The sequence below is a fragment of the Paracoccidioides lutzii genome, assembly GCF_000150705.2.
Source record: "Paracoccidioides lutzii Pb01 unplaced genomic scaffold supercont2.9, whole genome shotgun sequence".
NCBI classification, from domain to species: Eukaryota; Fungi; Ascomycota; class Eurotiomycetes; order Onygenales; family Ajellomycetaceae; genus Paracoccidioides; species Paracoccidioides lutzii.
The window spans coordinates 731,251-757,203 of NW_015440955.1; the positions used below are offsets into that span (position 1 = coordinate 731,251).

Here is a 25,953-nt window from a genome sequence, read left to right on the forward strand (position 1 = left end):
TAGTGCAGAGGTTCTCTCCGACTGCCCTCCCTCCCTCCATCTCCATCAGTGCACAAAGATCAAGGCATAATGGGGGTGTTCAACGGCTAGCAGGGAATAGAAAGAAGCCACAAAGGCTCCCTTTCAGAGGCACCGAAGTAACTGGAATTTCCTCTGGAACCAACCACCGTGCAGGAAATATCCAAAATTGCCAGCGTGGCGCTAGTTACTTTCCCGTATATTATGGGACACGAGAACTCGCCAGGAGGGGTTATCATATTCCTTACTGTTCCCCAAATTAACTCTTTCACTCTTCTAGTTTATCCTATTGTTTCTAAAGGGGAATATAATCCATTCACTACTAAGTATTAGTTTGCCCCATCTCTTGTGCCTCCATCTCTATCGCAAGTAGTTTATCTGTTCATGACACTTCTTGCTCACTACCCCGCCAAATTAATATATGACTGATTTCCTCGAAGTTTTAACAAAAAGGAGAAGGGAAGTCATCATTTGAGGGGTTCTCTATCCCTTTACCCTTACTATTTTGAACCAAGACGAAAGAACAAACACGAACAAAAGAACCTACAAGCGTGCGCGATATATTCCCGTTCCGCTGTATGTCACAGTCGCACACCGCGTCCGTCCTTGATCGGATGAAAGTTTCTACGCTTTAGAGTTATATAGACGAAAAGCTCACAAAAACCAGAGCGAACGAAAGCGATTGCCTATCGTCGTCTGAGTATCCCTGTGTTCTCCATCCTCTGCGCAGAGAACAAAAATTCAGCAGAGCGGAACATACCTCGAAAGATCACCACCCACATCGCAAAGTGGCATAAGGACACATCCATTCTCCCCTATCAATCAGCATACCTACATGCCAAGCTACCCAGAAATAAATACAAAATATATATGACGCGGTTTCTTGAGGGCCAGATCAACCTCGTACAGACACCGACAATGACAACCTTAGTCTCAAAATTCACAGAGCTCCTCGATCTAGATAGCCTCCAACAACACACATTCACAGATGCCGACGTGCGACTGGAGGACATTCTTGCAGCTGAAGCTGTGGCTGCTGAAAGGCTTTCTGCCGCTTCTTCACCGACGAGGATTGTCAGCAGGTCACGTTCCCCAGTGTCCGCGTTTTCATTGTCCACATCTTCATTCTCGTCCTCGTCCGCCAAGGAATCTTTGGGTGCGCGCATGAAGTTGCCATCGCCGACAAGGTTAACGTTTAGGAGTTTTGCTTTTCCAAGTCGATAAATGGATGTGAACCGGGCTTTTACTGGATGATCTGAACTACGTGCGTTGGTTGGAGGTGAGAGTGGGAGAAGGTTATGTGAATGAGGACAGACGACAGCGACTAATATTTCGCATTCGAAAGGAAAAAGAAGAAAACAAAGAAAGGAAAAGAAAAGAAAAGAAAGTTTTTTTCAGTGTGGTATGGTTTACGGAAATGGGAACGATCTATGATATGGTATAGAAGAACTATGAGGATGAGAATGGTGCGGACGGGGTTTTCGATGCGATATATCTTCCCCTAAGACATATATCTGATTTTTCTTTGACAGCAATTTTTCCCCATCGTTTTTCATTCCGTTTTCTTTTCTTCTTCGATGGTTGCACTTTGCTGTGGGTTGGATTTCGTGTTTATATTATTACCCTTATACCTCCAGTTTCTATTCGACTATTTGTTGTAATATCCCTCCCCTCTCCCCCCGTTACTCTTCTTCAATTTTATAATTGCTTTTCCCCCTTTTACCTACTGATTTTAATATGGTGTCTTTACACGATAAGATGAGTTCACGACTGTCGTTACCTCATCTCCTTTTCGGGAATTGGTGGTATTGTTACTCCTGTTCTTCTTCTGTATGAGTCACTGGTTCATGTCAGATACCCCCCTGGCTCTCTGCTCCCGGCTTGCATGTCCCGTTCATGTAGAAAAGTTTCTCTTTATTTTCCCCCAGCCTTTCTTCCTGTGATGCGGTGATATCCCCAACTTTCTACTTTTAGTTGTCGGTTACCTTTTACATATTTTTCATTGTTAGTGTCTTCGTTGATCGTTGGTATCGACGCTACGCCTCTCAACGCTTCTCAATCACTGTCAAATCCACATTGTTTGGGCGTGGGGAGTTAGTCATCTATGGTGATAAGTTGTGGTGTGTTCGACCTGCATCTTTTGTATTCTTATTTTTTCCTATGTTATTTCTATGTTTTATTTTTCTAAACCTTCTTCTTCCATCTCAATCTTCAAGTATGCGTCTAGGAAGGTTTTTGTTTATTCATTGTTTGGATTTTCTCTGATTTCAAGGGACGGATATTTGCATTATTTGAAACAGAAATGCATATCGAGTATACGTATGTTGGGTCCAGATATTTCCCAAAGTAATTGATCGCCTGGAAGTCTCCAAATCACTTTCTGATGATATAACTCCAAGACTCCCTGTCACCAGGCCGGGTTGTCCGGTCAATTTACCCAGTCTTAAATCCATCTATCCTGCACCTCCATCCTAATGGCATAATTAACTCATAGTATCAGCAATAATTGGTAGGTGACTATGGGGTTTGTCAAATGTATACGGAAGACACGGATACCGAACTGGTAACTGTATGAGCATACCATAACATTCTTCTTCCAGTGCTGCGCCATAAGTTTTCATTTCATCATGACATGCTGATTAAATTATTCTAGTCTCAGTGTAGTTTAGATTTCACAATAGATTATTTCAGAAGATTCTTACTTTACTAAATCTGGTTTGTATTTCAATCAATATTTTATATATTATTTATCTACCGTTTTAACTATCATCATACTTTAATATTAATATATTAAAATAATGTATAAAATGTAAATTACATGATGATAACTAAACATAGCAGATAACTGGACAAATATAAACAAAGATCACATAATGCCTCTGAATACTATAATCTCTACTAACAATAGTTATTTATAGAGTCAGCATGTCATGGACACCAAACTTATGGCGCAGCACTGTAGGTGCAAGATTCGAGATAAGCGAGGTTCAGCATACAATTCCCTGACAAACCCTTCCCCCACGTTCTCATATTCATTCCATCGAGGTCCGTCGCCTCTTCCATTCCTCATTTCTGGCTCCATAATCACTGTAGGACGTTTTCTTAGCACTGCGATCAATATCAATGACCGGTGTGTCCTGTGGCACTGATGGACAGGACATATATCTGGGGTCTGTCGTCAAGCTAGGCGAGACTAACCCTTCTCCCTATGAAGTTAGCCATCGGTGAAGATGGCAGGCTACTCTCAGAGAAGTCAGATCCCATCCAGGCGTCTAATTACGGAGTTAAGAGGTTTCTTGATTCTGGAGCTGCAACATAAATAGAACACTTCCCAATGGCCCAGGCAGCAGTGGAGGAAAGATTCCGAGGAGGCCTATTTATCTTCTCGAAAGCCACAACTAATGATAATTGTCAATGTTGCATATTTGAAATCGCTTGCCGGAGACTGACTTCTGTTCAAACGCCCATTTTCATTCAAGAACTGGCGCGACATTGATCGGTCCACCGCGCTCAAATACTCCATTGAATATGGCTGAATTTCCTTATGTTCATACTTCCGTATGGAGCCTAACATTGCACTGGTTCGTAAAAATTGACTGCAAGCGTGCGATGGAAACGTTAAAGCTAAATCTTCTTTCAGGCTTCTGGTCGTTGCAATTGCGCTCTCTTACATACCACAATATATCCGCATCAAGACTCGCCAAAGCACTCGAGGAATTTCGCCTTTCTTCGTCTTGTTCCGGTCCATGAGTGCCACCTGTGTTCTAGCAATGTTTTTGCCGCAAGCAGCTTCACGCGAGCTGTTGCATATTTGTCAGATCCATGACAAGGGGGTGATCTCTGCCGGCCGGTGTCTACTGCAGATGACTGACCACTGGCAGTTGGTCGCTGACTGGATCGGGGCTCAGTGTTTGTTAGTAAAACAAGTTAAAGGATTTCTGCCTCACCGTAGTAGTCGTTCTCTGCTAACCTCAGGCAAAAACGACAAGTCTTTTCATATACCTCTATTACCAGAATTACGGCAACTCTTCCCACTCCAGTACTCAATCTCCAAAACTAACCCAGGAAGTGGTGGGAGAAAGAGGAGAAGAGGAGGGAGAGGAGGAAGGAGAGGAAGGAGAACATTTTCCTCAACCATCCCGGACTCTCATATCCAAAGTGACCGCAATCAGTATCGGGTTGTATTCGGTCTTGTTACCCTCCACGGTCTTCTCTATTGACACTCGGATACCAGATTTAGATTTCACTATCACCATCGCTTCTGTCTATTGGCTATTGGGAATGACTATTCTCTCGGCCATCCTCTCTCTCATCTGTTATATGCCCCAGTTGTACCCCTGCATGAAAAGTCTCTTCCGAGGAAATACAGGAGCAGAAGAAGGAAAAGAAGAAGAAGAACGGCCGCATTCCCTCAGTCCGTGGACGACGGGGATACAGAGCATTGTGTACATTCTACTGTTCGTGGCTCACATTGTTCGGTACTGGGATGTTAACGATTTTGGAGATTTCGGAGATAGACTGGACTTGAACTATGTACTTGCGATGTATTCTCTGCTTTTTTGTGTCTGGATCCATCTTGTCATCGTGGCATTGCAGCAGGGGTTGTTGCTGAGCTTGTGGGGCTATTTTTATTATCGTGATTCTTATCGTTCTGCAACCCGGAAGAGAGCCGATAATAATCCACATACAACACAGGTGTCTGGAGCTGGACCCGATGATAGTGGCGAAGGTGATGGCGACGGGGATATTGCTGACGAACGGACACCTCTACTGTCCTGAGGGGTAGAGGAAAGTTTTGGTGTTAATGTTTTTTCTGCTCTTCCTTCCGATGAGATTTCAGGTCTAATCTAAACGAATTGGTTGGCCTTTCTAAATATTGACGAGCTTTAATTAACGTCTGCGATGCGATGGTCAGATCGGACCAGATTCCGCCCTGAGAGATAGCAGGGCAATCAAAGAGTGCAAGAAGTGCAAGTATATTTTCGATGGAATCAGATGGTGGATGGCATGGGTGATGACATGATAACTAACGAAGAAAAATCAAAGACCAATAGTTAATAGTTGATGGACCTAGCATCTCTTGGAATTAACAAAAGTGTAGTCAAGCAAACAAAAGCTATATAATGACAAGGTATATGAACAGAAAATGTATGATAATTCTATACAAATGCCAATGGAATCATATATGATATCAGAGCTTTGCTCGAGAGTGATCACTCCCAAGTAGTTTAGTCGTAAACGCCCCAAAATATTCATTCAGGGCATCTACAGTACCGCCGCCCCTGACAAGCTGCACAGTGCATGCAATGTGCCCATCTGGTCTTAGAACAACAACACCCCCCTGCTCCGCGTCGAAGCCAACCTTCGAATGGGCGGCCGCTTTGGCGTTCGGCATTTTGATGTCTGGGATATCGTCGACGTATATGTGATGACGATAATCCCTCAGCACCTTGGGCAGTTGATCTATTCTTTTCGCACACTTCTGGCCCGAGAATATGACGGTGAGCGTGAAGAAGCGGGAGTGAGGATTGTGTCGTTCGAAATAGGAGACGGTGTCGATATCCCTTTGCTGATAACTGGAGTAGAAGGATAGCTTCTTCACCAGATGAGAGGCGAAATCGTTTACTGCTTCTCGCGTCTTGGCTGGGTTTCCGGCGAAGATGTGAATGCGGAAGGATCCATTGATGGGCACCTCTTGCTCCAGAGCGACCTTGTACGCATCACTTAGTCGTGTAACTGTGCATGGGGGAAAGGGTCGACCGGAAACCAATTTTACCCCTACGGAGTTGAGCAGAGGGGATTTGGCGGGATGATCAGGCCCCCAGTTGAAAATATTTGGCTGGTAAGCGACACCGTACCCACTGGTAAGTTCACAGGCGGATTTGAACGTCTCTACGAATTCGTTGGCAGGGTTTGTCCCATCGTTGTCGTCGTCGTCGTCGCTGGCTGCACCCACTTCGTCTGCGGATGGTTGTCGTGTCGAGAAGAGGGCAGCATACTTGGCGTCAAAGTCAAGGAGGGTTTCAGCAATCAATTTTCGTTCTGATTCATATGTGGTCAAGATTGATGGCTTGGCAAATCCGCCCTCGACCAGGTGGATTTTCCAGGCGAAATTTAAAGCATCGTGAAATGCAGTGTTCATGCCCTGGCCAGCTTTAGGCTGAAGGAAAGGTTAGCTGGTTGTATGCGCATAGATATTTTGATAGAAGAGGGGAGCAAAGCCAACTCACGCTGTGTGTATGGCAAGCATCACCCCCAATGAACACCCGATGATCCAATGTATATTTCTCAGCAATGCCTTGCCCGATGGGATACACTGAGTACCATTCCACCCGGTCCCATTCTAAACCGTAAGGTTGGAAAATCTGCTTCGCAGCTCTCTGAACCTCTGCAACTGTCACAGATTTCCTTGGATTCCAATCTGGGTCAGTCGAGGATGAAATCTGGACATATAGCCGAACCATATTATCTTCTCGTGGTATGACCATTAAGGAACCACTATCTGAGTGAATTGTGCATTTTGTCTAAAAGAAAGAATACAGGTCAACAACCATGGATCATTCGTAGATGAAATTGCAAGTATCTTACCAAGATATCGGGAAAATCCGTCCGTACGACCCCATCCATCACACCCCAAACGTGAGCAATCGGATCCTTGTGGAAAATTTGGATTCCCAGTTGCCTTCTAACAAAGCTTCTAGCACCCTCCCCACTAAATAGGTATTTTGTTCTCACCACTTCTTCGACGTTTGTGTCGAGATCCTTGAGCCTGACCTTCACCGGGTACGCGTTATCTTTCCCATCATTCTGAAACCCTACAATTGTCCAGGGGCGGTCAATGGTAGTGTTGTTTTTTGCTAGCTCCTCTATGAACGCTCGTTCAATTAAACCTTGGTGCAAGAGGGTGGTGAATGGGTATCTCGTATCGATGAAAGAAGGGCAACTGGGCCAACTTCCCGTCCTGTGTATACCATTCCCCCCAGGCAAAGGATCCCAGAACGCAACGTCATAAACCCTGGCAGGATCGTGAGCCATGAGCTTTCGCTTTATGCCAAGATTTCGAAGCAGCTCTAATGATCGCGGCTGAATGCCATCTGCCCGGCCAGTTTTGGTAGGCACTGGACGATTATCAATGTGCTTGACCTTATAACCCCACTTGGAGAAGCAAAGTGAGGCCAAAAGACCGACTGGACCAGCGCCAATGATAACAACATCGTATTTGTCTGTTGATTGAGACATATTGTCTTCGCTGCTGATGGCGGAGTATGTCAGAGAAAGGGAGAATTTATTATAACGGGCGTTTTGTGCAGATAGGCATAGGTTTGTCCGCTCTGCCATGGGTTATCTAGTGGTTTTCCAAGCTGACCACCAACATAGTAAAATCAGCAACACACATGGGGAAGAATGACCTGTTAATACAGGATCCAAGGTCTATTAGGATATTATGATTATTATATATATATATATATATATATATATATATTAAAAAAGGGCTTCAGTTGTTAAGGCCATTGCTAAGGAGTCCTCCCCACGGCAGGAATTAAAAGATCCATTTTCGGTCTTGGATGAGAACATCTCGGCTTTTGAAAACCCAAATGGAACAGAACCTCAGGTGGCAACAAGGGTCCTACTGGTGCGGGGAACGTTAATACACCGTTATGTCTCCCGCAAGGTGGCAGCTCGACCCTGGGCGATTTTCACAGCTCTGTTCCAAGGCTGCACAGCGGGGGGGGGGGAAAAGCGTAGGCTGCATTTCGTTAGTTGGTTGTTCGGAGCTGGCGGTCGGCAATCTCCAGGTCATGTGGCATCGTCACTTGGGCGATTAGTCAGCATAAACCTCGCGAACCTCTTTCAACATTCGACTGAAACTTCTTTGATTTCAATCCGTCGAACGATTGTTCCCAGACCATAATTGACACCTCGAGCAAATAATATTGCCATGTCGTGACAATCTATAAACGTGATTTCCTTGATGATGATGATGATGATGATGATGATGATGTTAAACTCAAGTGAATAATATAGGTGATGTACTTGAAGTCCTTGCCGAATCTGTTTGCAGATTCACGGTTCATGCGGATCCAAGCCGATTTTGCTCCTGGAATCTTAGTCGTGCCTGGACGACTGAAATTGGACCATGATCTGTTCCCCGTATTTGTGGAGCTTGCCCACTGCGGACATTTGAAGAATTTGGACTCTAGGCACTTCAATGGTCGCTTGATGATATGCACGCCGCATTTCTTCTCTGTTAGTCATATTGAGAGCCGCTACGCTGGATATCAGCATGGACATAACTAATATCCTGTCCTCTTTTATGTTGCGCTTCCGAATTGCTTTTTCACAGCGCCATTTTTTTTTTTTTTTTTTTTTTTGCCCTTTTCTTTAATTTCAACAGGTTTCAATTTCAAATTCATTTTTTTCTTTCTCCGCTCTAGACCTTATGCCAACATCTAAAATACCCATTGCAATGCTGCGATGTCGCAGACAATAATGAACTATGTGACAAGTGGCTACAAACCTTGTTGAGCAAGGCTTTTCTTTTTCTTTGCTGTTCCTAGCAGCATTGTTTCTCTTCTAATACTTCATTTGTTTTCTTTGTCTAAAGACACATCTTTACCAACTTCTGTGATTATGAGGAATGTCCTCCACTACTTGTGCCTCAAATCATCAAACCCTGACTATTTACTTAAGAAACTATTTGCAATTTTCTGCTTAGAAACCTAGTCTGGATGTCCCTGAAAGTTGTCTGTGTCCGTGATATGAAGGGCGATTATCAACAGAACAACCGGAAGCGAGATCTTTGTGGACATAACGTCGAGTCTGGATATCCGCACCATAGAATATGCAAGCAAGGTTAAATTGGATATGCTTTATTCACTGATTGTATAAAGGTCTGAATTGAAGCCCATTCTTGAATTCAACCAGGACAATGGTGGAGTGATTCAAATTATGCATTTACAACAAGCCAGACCTTTAATCTTTAGTATTATTTGTTGGTGCTGAGCTCACTTCTGGAATATCGTATCTTTGATATATCCTTCATTTCCATAGGGATTCTCTTTTATTTCCGTTTTAATATTTTCCTTCCATCAGTTACGACTCAGCTTATATCATGAACCGGCAATATTAAAGGAAAACGAGTTTATCTTTATCAATTTATTAATTGTTTTATGTCCTATTTCAGACTCCCAAACCTCAATATCGTTTAGATCACTAGCTGTTAACGCAAAGCTCGAGTCTTACCTGGGTGCGTCGACCGTAGCAACCAACCACTCTGGTGTTTGTTCTTCTTTTCCCAAACTTCAGGGGTCTGGAAATCACACACCCACGCACATACTACTCTATTCAGAATGGAGAATCGATTCAACCGATCGGATGACCTCGAATACGAAGATGCCCCTATAGAGGGTATTCGTGGTCTAGATATTGACCACAGTTGCTCCCAGCAACTGCGCGAAGCAACGGAGAGGCTTCGAGCACAACGGTTTGGAGCTCACAACTCCTTCCTTTACTCCGAAGCCTCGAGTGCATCCGCGTACTCTCAGTCTTCTTCTGGCTCTCCGACTAAAGGCAACTTCCGTGTGTTAACGCGTGAAATCTTGAACGATCCCCTCCTCAAGTCGGTGACAAACACTGGAAAGCCTATTCTTACGTTGGAACCCGACAAGTATAATCCAAAACACTCTGTAGAAGTGCCAATCATGTATACAACGTAGGTCCATTTTCCATACACACGTGTCTTGGAGGCGACTGATGTTAACCTGGTTAAAAGTGATTCACCACACGGCAGCGCAGAAGATTCCGGCCAATCTTCAGGAGGGCGCGAAATAATTTGGCCGTTTAACCTAGACACAACTGGGACAACCGAAGCCACACCAAACATCCCGCCGAAGGCTTTCTCTTACCCAACTGATGTAAACCAATACAATAGACGCCTCCCGATATCCAAATCTGAAGGGAACAATGTCAGATTTCTTGATAGCAATCCGGATTATGACGGTGCAACATACGGTGGAGAAAATTATCACCATGATTGGGATCCTGCACCCAATGCCTTCATCAGGTACGAGAAGCAGAGTTCTGGCTCCCGATCCCCAGAGAGAGGACGTGGTCGACGTAGATCTCTCTCTCCGGTTAAAGTTCTCGAGGACCTTGACGAAAACTCACCTCTCGAATTTCTACCAAGTCCGAGGAAGAGGTCTAGGTCGCCGCATAAGAAACTGTTTGGCGAGAACGGTTGGTTGGGCCGTAGCCCATCCTTGAAGGAGGGTCTCTCCGAAAAGAACAAAATGCCTGGTTTGAGGTCTATTGGAGAAAAGATTAAACAGCGTGTTGAAGACATTGTAAGTCCACAAATTATACCTCCCGCAGTCACCTTTCTTTCTTTTTGGCCACAAGCTAGTTATAGCTGACTAGATATTTTATTCTCTAGGCTGGGGACGTCAAGAAATCCAAGGAGAGGCTCCAATCTACTTTCCCCATTTCGCTGGATCCCCCAACTCAAGCAAAGCTATACTCTGAAATGGAGCTCATGATCTGCGTGACAGCCAACAAATTCCTTCTCGATCAGCACAAAGACAGTCGCATGTCAGTGGAATCCGTCACCAAAATCACTAATTTCTGGACTTCCAAAAATCGACCGCAAGTCGTGCAGTTTCAATTCGACCAGCTTACCCAGCGCGACCTCATCATCTACAACCTGCGCACGTTCAAATTCCACGGCGAATGTTCGCAGAACGTGGTTGCTCTCAATAGCACCTTGCGCAATTGGAAAGCAGTTGCCAAGGAGATGAGCGTCCGTACATTCTGCACCCCCGACAGCGTCATCAGAAAGCATATGCATGACACGCACAAGATCCTGGAGATGCTCGGCGCACCGCTTGTCACGTTCCTTGCATTCCAAGAGCTGCAAGTCAATACGCTAGCGCTAATGAAACAGGAACAAGAAAGAGTGATACAATCTATGGGTCACCATGGGGTGACAAGGGAGTATCACCCGCCTTCCTTCGGTCGGCGTGGAAACGAAGAGAGGGGCAGATCTCGGGATGGTCGCCGCGAATGAGGCCATCTAGATTAACAGGGTCCTGTTAGACGCCCACGTATATGTTCTTGGCAGTCGTCTTCTAGCATGCTTTTGTAGCATCGATGGAATTTCTTTGCGGTGTTTGGTAAAATTTGCTGCTTGTTTATATGCCAGTGTCCCCTTACTGTTGTTGATTCTGAGGTTTATGGTCTTTCCGGCGGTCTTTTGTACGATTTTGGCGCATGGGCGAAGCCGAAGCTGGTGTTGGTTCTTCACTTTAACTGCTCGTAAGTCTTGCATTGTAAGGGGAGGGAGAAGTTAACTAATGTGGGAGAATGGAGTCGTTTTTATCATTTTATTCAGGTTTCTCTGATGGCCGGCATTCCATATATTTACCCTGTTGTACAGTAACTACCTATTGTAGCCGCTTCTGTATGTGCCCCTATCACGTGAAAATGGATCTTGGTCGAAGAGATTAAGTTAGTTACCTAAGCGAGGACTTGATGACGTTGTAGATCACTAACGTAATCCACCCACCGAACGAACAAGCCAATTCAAAATATCTTCTAATTTATGTGCCTCATTCCACTCTCAGTCATAGACTTAATGGTCGAACTGCAAGAGTGAATTTCCATGCAAATTCAATTAAATTGACCGAGCCTGAAGAAAATATGCTAGTCAGTGGATTCTTGATCTGGCTAAACTAGGATTCCCCCCGCCGGCCGGCGTTTGTTGAGAATATTATCTTCGATCTCTACAGGATTCCACCACTACCCCTCAACGCGTGGGCAAGAACTGGGTTTACAAACTGATTAAACGCTGTATGGAGCTCCAATGTTGCTATTCCAGACACTATAATTATGATCAGGCTAAGTGTGAGGATATAACGATTACTCAGGATTAATTTAAGACCTTGGGATACACAATTGCTGAGCATGGAATTCTGCCAGAAGATATATACAACTTTGAGACTGGCTTTGCAATGGGACTCTGCACCACTACTAAGGTTATTCACTAGTAGTGAGTGCTACAGCTGGGCTAAGCTTTTGCAGCCTGGAAATCACAAATGGGTGACTGTGATTGCGGCAGTGAATGTCTCTGGATGAGCGCTACCGCCATATATCATTCTCAAAGGGCAGAGCCTGCAGGAAGGCTGGTTTGAAGGCTTGCCAAATAACTGGAGGCTGAATGATAGCGCCAACGGTTGGACCATGAATGAGATGGGAATCAAATGGCTTACTAGGCTGTTTATTCCTGCAGCAAAACCCACGTCAGGTTGGCAGTTCTATTCTATTTATCCTGGACAGGCATGGCTGCCATCTTACACCAGAATTTGATCAAATCTGTAAGAATAATGGAATTATTACACTCTGCATGCTGCCACATTCATCACATCTTTTGCAACCTCTAGATGTGAGTGTTTTGCAGTGCTAAGCAGACATATGATGACTTTGTCGAGCAGCGAATGCAGCTTGGAATCAATGCTATTCAAAATATTGATTTCTTAGAAGCTTATCCTTCAGCCTGTATGGAAGCTTTCAGAGCTCAGAGCATTCAGAATGGCTTCAAGGTTACTGGAATAGTGCTATTTCAGTCTGACTATGTTATCCAGCAGCTGAATATTCAGCTCTGCACTCCTACCCTCTTATCATGAAGAAGCGTTACCAGGATATATTCAACGCGAATGAGATAGATGAGCAGAAATGCAAAAGATCTACACACAGAATTCAACAAGCAGATGGAGGTTTAACTAGTGGAGAAGCTCAGAGTCTTCTAGTTGAGCCTGCTGAACAACTGAATATTCAACCCCGCGAACCTCCGCCAACTGAGCCTGCACCACCCCAATGGGCTTCACAACGCTGCAGCAATTGCGGCACTCTCAGGCATACAAGAATAAGATGTCCTCAAGCTAGTGTAACTTAATTTAATTTAATTTAATTGAGCGTTGTAGTGGGGAGATATTTTGAATTAAAATCTAGTTAGTTGGGATACGTTGATTTGGCTGCTCGCTCGGTGGGGATGCTCGCTCCGGGTGGATTACGTTAGTTAATAGTTGGCCAAACCTAATTTTTGCTGGCAGATCACAGCTTCGAGCCACCTTCAAACCACACTCACGTTAAGTCAAATTCAACAGAGCACGATGTCTGGCTCAGTTTTGCGAAGTACATTTTTCCAGCCGTATATTATTACTTATTCAGCTATTCTAACTCTCTTTAAGCGGTTATATGAGGGGTTGAGATCCCGTTCGTTGCTCTTCGTCTAACTATTCGTCGGAGCTCCAACTCCCCAAGGCAGCTCTATATCAAGGCATCTACTCATTCATATTTCAAGGCAGCGACCGTTATTTACGAACCCACATCTTATTATGCTTAGTTTTCTAGACATGATATGGACAAAGGGTTTTTCTTTTTTTCTATTTTGGAGCTCTTATCCTATTCATATTGAATGGTAACCTTCTACAGGCACCTACGGTTTCATCCGATCCAGAAGTATGTTGAGGGTATTACATACCTACGGGCCAACATGCCTGTTATACGACCCTGAAAATCACCCAGCAACAAGATCAGATTTCAGCATTTCGATAACGCCTCCTAAGATCCGCGCGCAATTTTTCTACCTCTCGTCTTTCCCAATAGACGACCCTCTAACTCCTCTGCCTGCTCCTGCGACTTCGGGTTCCTCACAAGCTAACTTTCCTCCTCGACCCTTCTCGGTACTAGATAATATTGCACTTGAAGAGGCATGGCAGGGACTTAGAAGCTCAGAGGAAGATGCAGACGCCAAAGCCGCTCACAAGAGTGGTGCCATTGCGGAGAAGATAGGGAGAAATTGGAGGTTGGATGTTGACAGACTCATCTCAGAGGCGTTGAGCGCTGTTCGCAACTTCAAAAATGTCTCAGCAGGCATAGACCTAACTCCAATTGGGCAATGCCACGATTCCGCTTCGGTATTTGCTCTCCTTGAACGGTATGCTACGGAATGTGGAGGCTCTAAGATTGATGAAGCAGGGAAAAGGAAACTTGTGTTGTCGACCCTCAGAGATGTAATTGAGCAAGTTAGCCAGCATTCTGAGAGCGACTGGAGGAACGATTTACGATTTATCATAATGGCACTATTCAGCGCTGCGGGCAACGAAATTCCAAATCCAGATACAGAATCTCTTACAAAGGTTACTGATCAAGTTTCTCTCCAAGGCCAGGAACAGCATCAGGATACAGGTGTTTCAACACCAATTCAAGTGCCAAGGAAGTCACCTGGCGTAGATACTTACGGAAGATCGGCTGGACAAGCTGTTACTCCCGATCGAAGCTTCAATAGCCCCAACTCATTACAACGACATAGTCCTCGAACTGGTCACGCTTCGAAAGCTTCCAGGAGGAAAAGCATCTCATCCCAAGGTGGTGATGATGCCTACGGATCATACTCTTCTCAGACCGGCCGGTCGATTCCTTCAACGTCCTTACATTCTGGGGATACAAATATCACTGGATCTCCTTTCATCAGGGCCCCCACCACCCTAAGGAAAGCTTCCCATCCCATGGGTGGGATGATGGAATTGCCGCAAGGCAGTGATACACCTTCATCTAGTTCTAAAATTAAACCTGCAGGTAGTCCATCGAGACCCTCGGTAAGGCGGCTCTCAGCATCCCAACCAGAAGTTTCTCCAGTGGATTTCCAAAAGGAGCCTGATGTTATTATACCAGTTGGTATTTCAAGACTGCATTCTGTGGAGCTCCCAAATCTAGAGGTGAGCAATCGTTGCTTCCCCTTTAACTTTTGTTGTAACTCTTCTAACCAAATCCTTTTTAGATGAAACCTATATATTGGAATCCTATTCACGATGTATCGTCAGTCATTCGAGCTACGTGGTTCTATAAGAACACCATGCTTCCCGTTGAACCTGAAATTGCAAACCAACTTGAAGCTGGTTATATGTATATGCGACCCTGGAATGAGACCTGGCAGGATGAGCTGAATAGTTGTATAGAAAATGGAGCGGAGGCTGAGATGAAAATTGTGCATCGAATCTGGCCAAAGGAAGAAGAGGCAAAGGAACCCAATGCTGTGGATGCTGGAAGGGAGGTGGGTTCATCAAAACGCCTGTCAATTCAAAAGGCAGCTGAGACATTGGGCCAATCGATAGGTCATGAGAATCAGGCTGCAGGATCCATGACACCACCGGATGCTCCCAGACTATTCAAGAATTCAAGCGTGATATATGTTGATTACAAAAATGCCCAAATCCTGAGGCCGAACCTGTTACCTTCTGCTTCAAGGGGACGACGTCCTCTAAGTGCAATTCGTAAGGGAAGACAGATAGGGATTCCTGTTGTTAGGGGGTTTGATGCCCAGGCTTGGGATAGGCTTCACCCAGTTAAAGTTCCCGCAGCCAGTGGCAGGAGGATCGTGAAGATGCACCAAAGTGCCGAAAGAGAGATGTTTAATCGGCGCCCAATATGCTATGCCTGCCAAATGGAAGACAAACGACCCATTGTTTCTGATTTGGTGTTGGTTGTTCACGGCATTGGTCAAAAATTATCCGAACGGGTCGAAAGTTACCATTTCACACATGCTATTAACGCGTTTCGAAGGCAAGTCAATATTGAACTCAACAGTGATGCCGTTTGGCCTCATATGCGTCCTGACCTCGAAGGCATTATGGTTCTACCTGTCAATTGGCGGTCGACTTTGTCCCTTGAAGATGCCGATGTCGAAGCTTCCATATTGGATCACCCAGCTAGGAACAAGTTCGGGTTGAAAGACATTACTCCTGAAACTATCCCTGTCATAAGAACCTTAATCAGTGATGTTATGCTTGATATACCTTACTACCTGTCGCACCACAAACAGAAAATGGTCCAAGCAGTGATCAAAGAAGCAAATCGAATATATCGCCTTTGGTGTCATAACAACCCAGACTTTCGAAGAACAGGCAAAGTGCACATGATTGCGCACTCCCTGGGTAGTATCATGGCGATGGATATCTTAAGCCAGCAGCCTACCCATATACCGTGGATTGATTTTGAACTCTCGAAAATTAGTCAAACCATGTTTGAATTTGATACCAGTAACGTTTTCTTCTGTGGAAGTCCAGCTGGCTTCTTTTTGCTGTTGAATAAATGTCCGTATCATGCCCATCTTTTCTCGAATGAGGAAACGAAGCCAGAAAACTAACTTCCCTTCTAGCAACACTCCTTCCTCGGCGAAACCGACATAAACCAGGGACATATGGTGAAGACCAAGAGCCAGGTATTGTAGGGGATGCAGGTACTTACGGCTGCCTAGCAGTGGACAATCTATATAACGTTATGCATGATACCGACCGTAAGATTATCAGCCCCATGCTATTGAGTCTGCACAGAAACTTATCAATGCCACACATCCTTTAGCAATCGCCTACCGACTTAACGCAGCTGTTGACAGCGATCTCGCCAACTCTCTCAAACCAGCCTCAGTCCCCAGTTCTACCACAACCCTCCTACAAACTTTGGGCAGCGTCTTTCACTGGACGTCCACCAAGCCCCCCACACAGAGTACCATAGATCTATCCGCCTCGTCCCTCTTGCAACAAAACCAGAGCCCCGCTAGCATCGCCAAACTACCCTCCAACATCGAGATGGAAACGCACGACTTCTCCCGCGAGGAACTGGCCGAGAAGCGCATGTTCCTCCTTAATGACAACGGTCAGATCGACTTCTATCTTAGTGGTGGGGGCGGACCGTTGAATATTCAGTATCTGAATATGTTGACTGCGCATAGTAGTTATTGGGTATTGCAAGACTTCGTGAGGTTTTTGGTTGTGGAGATTGGGAGGAAGAGGGGGAGGGAAGGGACGTTGTTAGCGTTAAGAGCGGAGAAAAAGAAGGGGTGGAAGAGGGCTAAGGGGATGTGAGAAGTTCTATGTGACTTTGTGTGTGTGTGTAGGGATTTAGAGGGTTGCTGGGGGTTAATCTTTTGGTTCTTATAGGTTTTGCTGGGTGCATATGATTTTGGGGACATGTTTTGGGGTTTAGATTGGGTATTCATATAGATACCATGATATTCCTTTTCTGGAGGTTTGGTTAGGAATTATGTGCATGGTGTCTTCCCAGGGTTCGCCATTTCTTGCTGTTTGGTCCGGCCTAAAATATGATTTTGGTATCTGCCATTATGTGACAAGCAGGATAAACGTATGCTCCATCTATCTAGTGGTGAAGTGATCCGAACGTGCAAAATTGAGTAACGCTTTAGATTTCATTACTCTGTTAAATAATATCAAATCAATTAAGCCATCAATTGCCCGCAACTCAACATCATTTCCCTATTCTGGAACAACATTTCCCATTAACAAAGCCTGCACCTTCTTTCCCTTGGATGCTACCCCAATATCAGGCTCAAGTACCAACAGTGCATTCGCACCAGCCAAACTTCCAACGCGTGAACTGCGTTGTCCCACACCAGCGCCAGGACCTCCCAACCCAGTACTAGTGGCAAGCAGGCTGCCATCTACCCTCGACGCCGTTACAATGGCCCGATGGTACTCTGTACGTTTGGGATCGAGGGGAATCGTATGTGTCAGAGTTGCGGTAACAATTGGGAGGCCGAGATGAGATTTGTAGTCCCTTTGTTGCTGGCTCCTTATGCCCAGACCAGTCATCTTGTGCAGTGAGGGGAGAACGAATAGATTCAGTGTAACCAGCGCAGAAGCAGGGTTTCCGGGAAGGGAAAAGATCAGTTTCATCTCCCGCTCAGACTGTGCTGTGGGATCCGTGGAAGATACGGCAGGTTTGAATGGGACGGTTGCGAAGGTCGTGGGTTTACCTGGTTTCATTGATACCCGACCGAAATGGATTGTGCCTCCCAGTTGGCGCTCGATGGTGGGCTTAAGCAGGTCCAGCTCACCCATGGATACGCCCCCGGTCGTTATTATGATGTCGACACTTGGTGTCTTCGGGTTGCCTCGGAGAGCGTCGCGCAGACACTGTTCCAGATGCCCTGCCGGTGTGTCCTTTGCAATCCCCAGGTCGACTGCTGGGAAGCCCCAGGCGGTAAGACATGACAATAAGGAAGGGCGGTTTGAGTCACGAATCTGCCCGCCATGGAGAGGGGTGGTGTCATAATGGTTGACAAGTTCATCACCGGTGCTAAGGACTCCAATGCGGGGCTTCTTGAATACCTTGACAGTTCGGGTTCCAGTCGATGCGAGAAGACCGATCTCTCCTCCAACTGCAGTAACCAGGTCACCCTTTTGAAGTATTTTGGATCCTAGAGCGACGTCGCTGCCAGCCTCGCGAACATTTTCTCCAATTTTGATGTCACCTGTTAAGATTTCCACAACAGACTCTTCACTGCCGTCAGGGGTGGTAGATATCAGGACTGTATCTTCCACCATGACAACTGCATTTGCATTCTCGGGCAGTGGAGCCCCGGTAGTTATCCGTGCGATTTCCCCCGGTTTCAATGGCGGTGGCATAGAATTTGCTTGTGCGTGAGACACTGATGCTACAGGAAATTTTCCTTTTGTGCTCCCTGTACCATCTGCCTTATGTGGAGATGCAATAACAGCATAGCCATCCACAATACTTGCTCGATATGCCGGAACTGCTTCGGATGCATAAATATCTTCCGCGATGACAGATCCGACAAGAGAGATGTCCACTGGAATTTCAATAACGGTTGGTCCTGGTGTTTTTCCAATAACAATTTTGAGAGCTTCTTCCACTGAAAGCATAGGATATGGGGATTCACGGTATCGCCTGGGGGGCCCTGCATTGGGATCATTTGATTGAGGACGGTCCGCAGGTATTGTATGAGGTTGTGGCACAACATGACCATGGTTGTGGCCATGATGATGATGGTGATGGTGATGGCAATGGGATTTATCTTCGGGCGGACCGGTAGAACCGTGGGTGATGCCAGCTTCTTTCTCTAGCTTCTGAATGCCACCGGCATGAATGGTTCTGGAATCAGCACCGGCAGCCTGGATGCAGGCATGATGGAGAAGCTTAATAACGGCTTGGAGATTCTCTTTTGCTCCCTTTGGTGAACCAGGTAGAGTTATCATCAATGACTTATTCCGCACACCTGCTACAGGTCTGGACATCATAGCAACTGCAAAAACAAATCAGATTCACTCCAAGCGGTCGACACAGAGGCTGCTAAAAGGAGGTACCATACAGGGTGTCACGGCTAGAGATGCGGCCAGCATGCCATGGCTAGATAAGTCAGACTAATATGCAGCAAAATACCCAGAGAAATAGGGGATGTTGGTAAACCTACACAATCCCAGGGGCATGTCGATGGATAAGGGGTGATACAGCCTAAGGCAGTTGTTAACTTTCATTATGTTCATATTCGATGTTTCATTGCCAAAAAGAGAGGGGGGGGGGGGGGGGAATGGGGGTTTAAATAACCGAAGTTATGCTCATTACCAACCTCGGGGGTATTATCCTTGACAGCAAATCCAGTCCCTCCCGTCGTAATTACAAGGTTAAAATAATTCTCCGTATCTGTCCAAGAGAGGACCTGCCGTTGGATTTCTTGGACATTATCCGGGACGATTACCGTCACAGGGGTATGCCAATTGTGCCCTCCATCAACGGCGAATGTCTCCGTCAAAACATTCCCCGCTTCATCCGTTGAAGGATCCCGAGAGGCAGTATCAGAAACAACCAGAATAGCAGCCTTTAACTTAGAGTCAGCCATGAAGAAGTACAGTTATCCCACAATACTTCGTTGGTGTTTTGGGATAGAAGCATTTTGGTGATTGAACGTAAGTTCTGCCGTCGGATGCGTCGGCCCGAAACGGGATCATCGGAAATGGTTCCCGAGTTTAGTCAACTTCGATATCTCGGTAACTATGCACCAAGCAACGTAATTGAACAATTTTATAGCAGATCAGCAGGTCGGAGAACCCTATCAGTCACAACGCTATGAAGCTGAGAGTGGTTTATGGAGGCGCCAACTCGGGAGCATACCATACTCCATTGAGCCTACAGGCTTTGAAATGGCACAACGCTTCTCACTGTCAATCTAGGTGTAAATTGCCTAACCTTCCTCCTATACGATATGCAGACACTGGGGTTATCCACTTTCTGGGCTCAGTATTGGATAAGTCACTTCACCATATGTAAGCACTTCCATTTTATTCCTGACCGTGGTTTCCCTTATGAACAAGAAAATAATAACATGATTCCGTGAAAGTAGCAAAATACTGTACACATATATAACCACACAAAGGACTGGGCCGTCGTGTCCCTTAATTTCTAGTTATCCTGACCTTGCCTCCTCCAGTAATGGCGTTATAAAAAGATGTATCCGAGCCCATTTCTAATCATTCATAAATATTGCATCTGTGGTTATTCCAAATCGCCACAGATCGAATCGTCCTTCACAACATAAAACGATAATAAGTTCATCTCGAATTATGAGATGATTCTGACAAAGACACTGGCCTTCCTCTTGGGAAGGGAGAGGAGTGGTTTCTTCCATTTCTTTGGGTTATCCAAAACAATCATAATAACTCCTCAATTTCCCCTCAAATAGTTTCAAGCAAAGTCGTTGGCTTTTCCGGATAAGAGCAGACCGATAATGAGACCGAAGAGACCGAGGACGGAGCTGAAGATTTCGACTACGAGAACTTTGACAAACCTGTATTTTTTTTTTTTTTTTTTTTTTTCACGAAATGGGTCAGCAACAATGTGCGTCAAGAATCAGGAATGCTACTGACAAGCTAGGATCTGACGCATCAGCTAATGCAGCACTGCTTCCGTTGATGCCCACAGAAATACCGCAGACAAGATTGCACACCCCAACAGTCAAGCCGCCCCAGAATAGCGCATAGCCAGTGTACAGGTTACTCCCGGAATGGAGCTCATCGGCAGCGATGTAGGTGACTTTTGACGAAAAGACAATCGACATAATAACGCCGTAAATGGCGACAACTTCGCAGAAAATGATGGAGATTAAATTTTTTGTTCGTATTCTTGGGGCCTTGACTGCACCGCCTACGATTGAGGAGCCGGTGATAAATATTCCCCTGTTGATTTAACAAACGAGAAATGTCGAGTTAGAAGCGGAATCCATTGAAATAAATCAGTACATATAATTGCGTCGTGGATCAGCTAAGTAGATATCTCACCATGCTGCTCCCACGACTGATAGACCGATGCAGAGGCCAATACCCATACTAGCAAAGGTATAAGGAGAAACCGTCTCAAGAAATAGTCCGATCTGTTTTTACATCTGTATATTAGCTCGATTTTGCCTTGCGTGTAGGAACGAATAGACAATATGACATACGTTGAAGACTTCACCATCGCTGTTAAAGAGCATGTCTAGACCACATTTCAAGTCAGTCATGAAATAGAGCCATACAATCAGGTTTGGTTGTGTACTCACAAAGCCCAACAACTGCGAGAAAAGCGGCCGCGCCGCCAACCGGGTACCTGAGACCCATGGCGGTGTTGCACCTCCGAAGAATCCTAGCAGGGAGAACACAGCAGGGCGGAGAGGAGTACACCACACAACCGAAACAACTGGTGACGGAAGGGGGAATACTTGCTGGCACCCGCAGCAAGCTAAGAGTGAGGTATTAGCTATGTGTGGTGCTTGATGATGTGGTGAAAGGTACTATCAAAATAGTGAAACTCCAGTAGAATGTTTAACTAGTTAACTAACTACTTGTCAGTGGACGAACGGCGGGAAGTAGAGCCTTACCTAAGCAGGAGGACTCCGTGAGCTAAAATAAGCGTGCGGAATTAACCACGTTTGCCGCCAGCAACATTTTAACTACCGCCAGCAAAACCTCGTCAGATTGGAAACAAAAAAGATACCAACAATATACAGGCTAGCTTAGATATATATCGCAGCAGTCCAAAAAGGACCACTCGTATCTTGTCTCTTGATTTGATTTGTTTTTTGTACAGCGACTACGGCATTTGCGACTAGTTACGTTAGAGACGTTGCTGACGATCTATCCTTTGCTGGATCCTCATCTCCCTTGGGATATCACCAAATCCCATCTTCACTTCTAACTCACCCTGGTTCAACCTTAATCCGCTCTACAACACAATTCACCTTGTTGTAATGGCCTCAGAATCAGCAACAGGGTCGTACTCGAACCCCCTTAAGAAATTCAAGTACGCCTCTGCCCCGAAAAAAGATTTTCACCATGAGGAACTCATGATGCTGACTGACCGACTCTCCTTTAGATTGGTCTTCCTTGGAGAACAGAGTGGTCAGTAACCGTTATTCGATAGTATAAGTATATCCCTCTCCGGTTCTTCAATTAACTAACCCTGGATTTTATTTGTTACACCTCCGGCAGTTGGAAAGACATCCCTGATTACCAGATTTATGTACGACTCATTCGATAACATGTACCAAGCTACAATTGGTATCGACTTCCTGTCGAAAGTAGGTTCAAAGCCATTTTTTACCAATAAGCCCCATACTGCTATTATCTATCTTCTACACCTTTCACATTCTGCGCAACTAACATTGTCCCCCCTTTTCCAACCAGACAATGTACCTCGAAGACAGAACCGTCCGCCTCCAACTATGGGACACAGCTGGCCAAGAGCGATTCCGCTCCCTAATCCCATCGTACATCCGCGACTCAAGTGTAGCAGTAGTCGTCTACGACATATCTAACGCCAAATCGTTTCAGAACACGCGCAAATGGATTGACGATGTGCGCGGGGAACGGGGCAACGACGTAATCATCGTGCTTGTGGGGAACAAGACGGACTTGAACGATCGACGAGAAGTTACCACGGCGCAGGGCGAGGAGGAGGCTAAGAAGAATGGGCTCATGTTCATTGAGACGAGCGCAAAGGTTGGACATAATGTCAAGCAGCTGTTTCGGAGGATAGCGCAGGCGCTGCCTGGGATGGATGATGAGGCGGGACGGGGGGCCAATCAGAGTAAGTGTTTTATTTATTATTAATATTATAATTAATAGTTATTCATTTTGGTCGCCAATTATGGGGTGGTTTTTACTATGTTCTGCATCATGTGAGGACATTATACTGACTTATTTTTCTCTTACCCCCGTCTAGTGATCGATGTTAACATCAACCCTACACAACCTGTGAGCAACGATGGATGCGCATGCTAGAGAATGTTGAAAATACTTCGCTTCAATATTAATGGGATATCCACGTGTTCCTGGTTTTCTGTGGCATTTACCATTTCTTGCTTAACTGTCCGTCGTAATTGTTTGCGTTTCTCATCCTTTCATTCTTTTTGTCGTCGCATATCCTCTCATTGCATGGTTGGATTTTTGCTTCTTTCCTTTTTGCGAAGAAAGCCGTAGACTAACTGGGAGCCTGTTTTTGCTCTCTTGTTTTGTACTTCTTGGATCCACTCTCACACTACCGGCACTCTTGTTTTTATTATGTTGCCTTAATCCCTAATTTTTATTATTATTATAAACTTCAGCTTTTCCTTCAAGTTGAAATTCCTATCCCATCCTTTGGACATTATCGAGCATGCTCTTGACCTTCTAGTTTTATATGGTTTCGGTTTTTGCTTGCATTGACTTGATGGAGTCCTTTTTTCATGGTCGTGATTTATGTTTGTTTGGTGTTTTGTTTCAAAAAATCACCGCGTTTCTGATTTTGGCTTGAGGTTATCCATGAATTACTCTAGTAAGTTTCGAACGCATTTTTGCTATTGTGTACAGGATTCGATCATATTCGAGCGCGTTTTTGAGGGGGATACTTTCATCTCTGGCCAGTTGGACTGCTATATATATTTATTTATTAATGATGCTGGATGGAAGCTATGGATTTGAATTCTCCAGTCTCATTCGCTTCATGCATAGGTATTTATTATCATATTTAATCATCAACCTTACGTCTGTCCTTTGTAAATGTATCATCCATGGATCCTGTAACAGCGGAAGCGTGCCGTAAAGGTTAATCTCAACAGCTGAGTTAACCAGTTAAATAAATAGTCACTCGGAATTTTCTCGGTTGTACATAAGATCGATTAATAACTAAATAGCCCGTCAATACTCCGTAGTTAATAGCTCACCCCCGCCCACCCCCAAAGCAAGAAGAAACTTATCCCCATCACATCCCGTTGCTGTGATTTTCTCCACTGTCTCATACCGGTTCTTCACCGACTTGGTGTTGCTTGCTACTGAGTTAAATCCCAACGGTATCCATGGGTTAAGCTCGGACGGATCATGCAAGAATTTCCTCCCCACAAATTTTACCGTAGAACCAACAACCAATCCTCCGGCTATACCTCCTCACTCTCTCGCGTCAGCTTCGTCGTTACTTACGCTCTGACAAGAAGCTAGAGACAACCTCGCCTCAGATATAGCCTGCTGTTGTTCTCACTCTGCAGGCTGCGTCTCTAAAAGGGCATCCCTCCCAGCCCGCTGCGTTTCACATCAGCGATATGGGCTTCTCATTACGATTTCTCCGCATTCCGCGGCCACAGGTACGTCTTCCTCTTCTCCGTCTAAAAGGTGCAACAAGATGTGATATCTATCAGTAGGTATCATATCTTGTGGTCACGTCCTTGCGGCTGACTTTGCAACCTGTCGGTCAAACTCCCAACCGCCAGTCTTTTCTCTATGTGATGAGCCTACAAACCGGGGCGACCGTCATCACGCTCTCTCTCCTATTGAACAAAATCAGTGGGCTCTACGGCCTGCTTGCCCTCCTAACGGGATATCATCTTTCCCCCTTCCAACTCTCGATGTACATCTACTCGATCCTGGGCCTGGCATTAACGGCCTTTCTGGCCCCACATATCCGACTACAATCGCCGCTACAATGTCTCGCGCTGGCCTGGTTCTATCTCCTCGACAGCGTCATCAACGCAGCTTACACTGCCGCCTTTGCCGTGACCTGGTTCCTCGTTATCTCCCAACACCACGAGCCCGGATCCGCGGCGTCCGGCCCAGGTAGCTCCATGATGGGCGAGACAGCTGGCTTCATCACTCCCAAATTGAACGTCTCTTCCGTGCTTGTAGATGGCAGTGAGGGTAGCGATGTTTCAGCCAGCTCTCAACCCTCCTCCACCCCCACCAGAACTTCAAGTGGAGCTCAATCTGGTTCCGCAAGCCTTGGAAACGCCGTCCTGCAACCAGAAAGCTTACAGAGCATCGGAATCATCTGCACCCTATGGACCATCCGCGTTTATTTCGTCTTTGTAATGCTATCCTTTGCGCGCCATTGTATCTTACAACATTCGTTTCACGCTCGCACGTCCGTCTCTCGCCGTCGCTCTCTTCATACTCATAGCCGCAACACCTCCCTAATAAGTAATATAGATATCGACCCGAACCCATTCAACATCCGATCTCCAGAAGGGCAGGGATGGAAGGGAAAATTGGGCCGCATTATGGTCTCTGTAGGCCGCAACTACTGGCTTGAAGATGACGATCATGGCTGGTTAAATGGGATGAATAGAAAGTTCCGCAAGAGTGTTGACCCGGTTGGTTCGAGGAGTACCTCCGGCAGCGGACTCTCTGAGCGGGAAAGACGGCGACGCTCTGGGACGGGACCACCATTACCGTCACAAACCAGCTTGCTGGCCTTAATACAGCAACAACAGCAACAACAGCAGCCACATCATAGCCGGAGCCAGTCGCAAGTTGGTCAGTCGGTGAAAATGCATGATATAAGTGAGGGGCGGCGACAAAAGGCCGCGTCAGAGCTATGAAAATGGATTATTGAGAGTTATTATTATTGGACCTGGCCACGATACCTCAGCACCCGATTTTAATGACCACAACCTCGCCTTTCGTCTTCCTTTATTTTACCCCACAATAGCCTTGTCTCACTCTACTCGCGGGTGAGTAAAACCTGCTTTTATGACCGGATAATATACCTCCCCATCTAAAACACAAAAACGAACGGCGACATGGAAAAATGGATTCTCGATGACTCCGATCACAGTTCTGTCTCCCT

The 25,953-nt window shown here is 45.6% G+C and overlaps 10 protein-coding genes across 10 annotated transcripts; 7 read left to right on the forward strand and 3 right to left on the reverse strand.

The window, feature by feature from the left end:
- Positions 1–936: 936 nt before the first annotated feature.
- On the forward strand, positions 937–1,242 carry PAAG_03892 (hypothetical protein; the record flags this gene model as incomplete). Its single annotated transcript, XM_015845095.1, has 1 exon — positions 937–1,242. The coding sequence occupies one exon, from the start codon at positions 937–939 to the stop codon at positions 1,240–1,242; it is 306 nt and encodes a 101-aa protein (XP_015702184.1).
- Positions 1,243–3,546: 2,304 nt separating this feature from the next.
- PAAG_03893 (hypothetical protein) lies at positions 3,547–4,797 on the forward strand (the record flags this gene model as incomplete). Its single annotated transcript, XM_015845096.1, has 3 exons — positions 3,547–3,599; positions 3,659–3,931; positions 4,008–4,797. The coding sequence occupies 3 exons, from the start codon at positions 3,547–3,549 to the stop codon at positions 4,795–4,797; spliced, it is 1,116 nt and encodes a 371-aa protein (XP_015702185.1).
- A 412-nt stretch (positions 4,798–5,209) lies between these two features.
- Positions 5,210–7,356, reverse strand: PAAG_03894 (phenol 2-monooxygenase; the record flags this gene model as incomplete). Its single annotated transcript, XM_002794255.2, has 3 exons — positions 5,210–6,178; positions 6,249–6,542; positions 6,607–7,356. The coding sequence occupies 3 exons, from the start codon at positions 7,354–7,356 to the stop codon at positions 5,210–5,212; spliced, it is 2,013 nt and encodes a 670-aa protein (XP_002794301.2).
- Positions 7,357–7,412: 56 nt separating this feature from the next.
- Positions 7,413–7,930, forward strand: PAAG_03895 (hypothetical protein; the record flags this gene model as incomplete). Its single annotated transcript, XM_015845097.1, has 2 exons — positions 7,413–7,447; positions 7,510–7,930. 2 exons carry the CDS (start codon positions 7,413–7,415, stop codon positions 7,928–7,930), a joined length of 456 nt encoding a protein of 151 aa, XP_015702186.1.
- Positions 7,931–9,368: 1,438 nt separating this feature from the next.
- Positions 9,369–11,080, forward strand: PAAG_03896 (hypothetical protein; the record flags this gene model as incomplete). Its single annotated transcript, XM_002794257.2, has 3 exons — positions 9,369–9,730; positions 9,791–10,361; positions 10,451–11,080. The coding sequence occupies 3 exons, from the start codon at positions 9,369–9,371 to the stop codon at positions 11,078–11,080; spliced, it is 1,563 nt and encodes a 520-aa protein (XP_002794303.2).
- Positions 11,081–13,532: 2,452 nt separating this feature from the next.
- PAAG_03897 (DDHD domain-containing protein) lies at positions 13,533–16,934 on the forward strand (the record flags this gene model as incomplete). Its single annotated transcript, XM_015845098.1, has 4 exons — positions 13,533–14,789; positions 14,852–16,163; positions 16,229–16,366; positions 16,432–16,934. 4 exons carry the CDS (start codon positions 13,533–13,535, stop codon positions 16,932–16,934), a joined length of 3,210 nt encoding a protein of 1,069 aa, XP_015702187.1.
- Positions 16,935–17,342: 408 nt separating this feature from the next.
- On the reverse strand, positions 17,343–19,726 carry PAAG_03898 (molybdenum cofactor synthesis protein cinnamon; the record flags this gene model as incomplete). Its single annotated transcript, XM_002794259.1, has 4 exons — positions 17,343–19,132; positions 19,199–19,236; positions 19,301–19,341; positions 19,457–19,726. The coding sequence occupies 4 exons, from the start codon at positions 19,724–19,726 to the stop codon at positions 17,343–17,345; spliced, it is 2,139 nt and encodes a 712-aa protein (XP_002794305.1).
- Positions 19,727–20,568: 842 nt separating this feature from the next.
- On the reverse strand, positions 20,569–21,479 carry PAAG_03899 (vacuolar ATP synthase subunit c; the record flags this gene model as incomplete). The annotated part of the gene is made up of 5 exons (XM_002794260.1): positions 20,569–20,671; positions 20,751–21,059; positions 21,162–21,253; positions 21,323–21,357; positions 21,422–21,479. 5 exons carry the CDS (start codon positions 21,477–21,479, stop codon positions 20,569–20,571), a joined length of 597 nt encoding a protein of 198 aa, XP_002794306.1.
- Positions 21,480–22,108: 629 nt separating this feature from the next.
- On the forward strand, positions 22,109–23,141 carry PAAG_03900 (GTP-binding protein YPT52; the record flags this gene model as incomplete). The annotated part of the gene is made up of 5 exons (XM_002794261.2): positions 22,109–22,161; positions 22,234–22,259; positions 22,350–22,438; positions 22,545–22,947; positions 23,083–23,141. The coding sequence occupies 5 exons, from the start codon at positions 22,109–22,111 to the stop codon at positions 23,139–23,141; spliced, it is 630 nt and encodes a 209-aa protein (XP_002794307.1).
- A 1,475-nt stretch (positions 23,142–24,616) lies between these two features.
- PAAG_03901 (hypothetical protein) lies at positions 24,617–25,705 on the forward strand (the record flags this gene model as incomplete). Its single annotated transcript, XM_002794262.2, has 1 exon — positions 24,617–25,705. The coding sequence occupies one exon, from the start codon at positions 24,617–24,619 to the stop codon at positions 25,703–25,705; it is 1,089 nt and encodes a 362-aa protein (XP_002794308.2).
- Between the last annotated feature and the right edge of the window lie 248 nt (positions 25,706–25,953).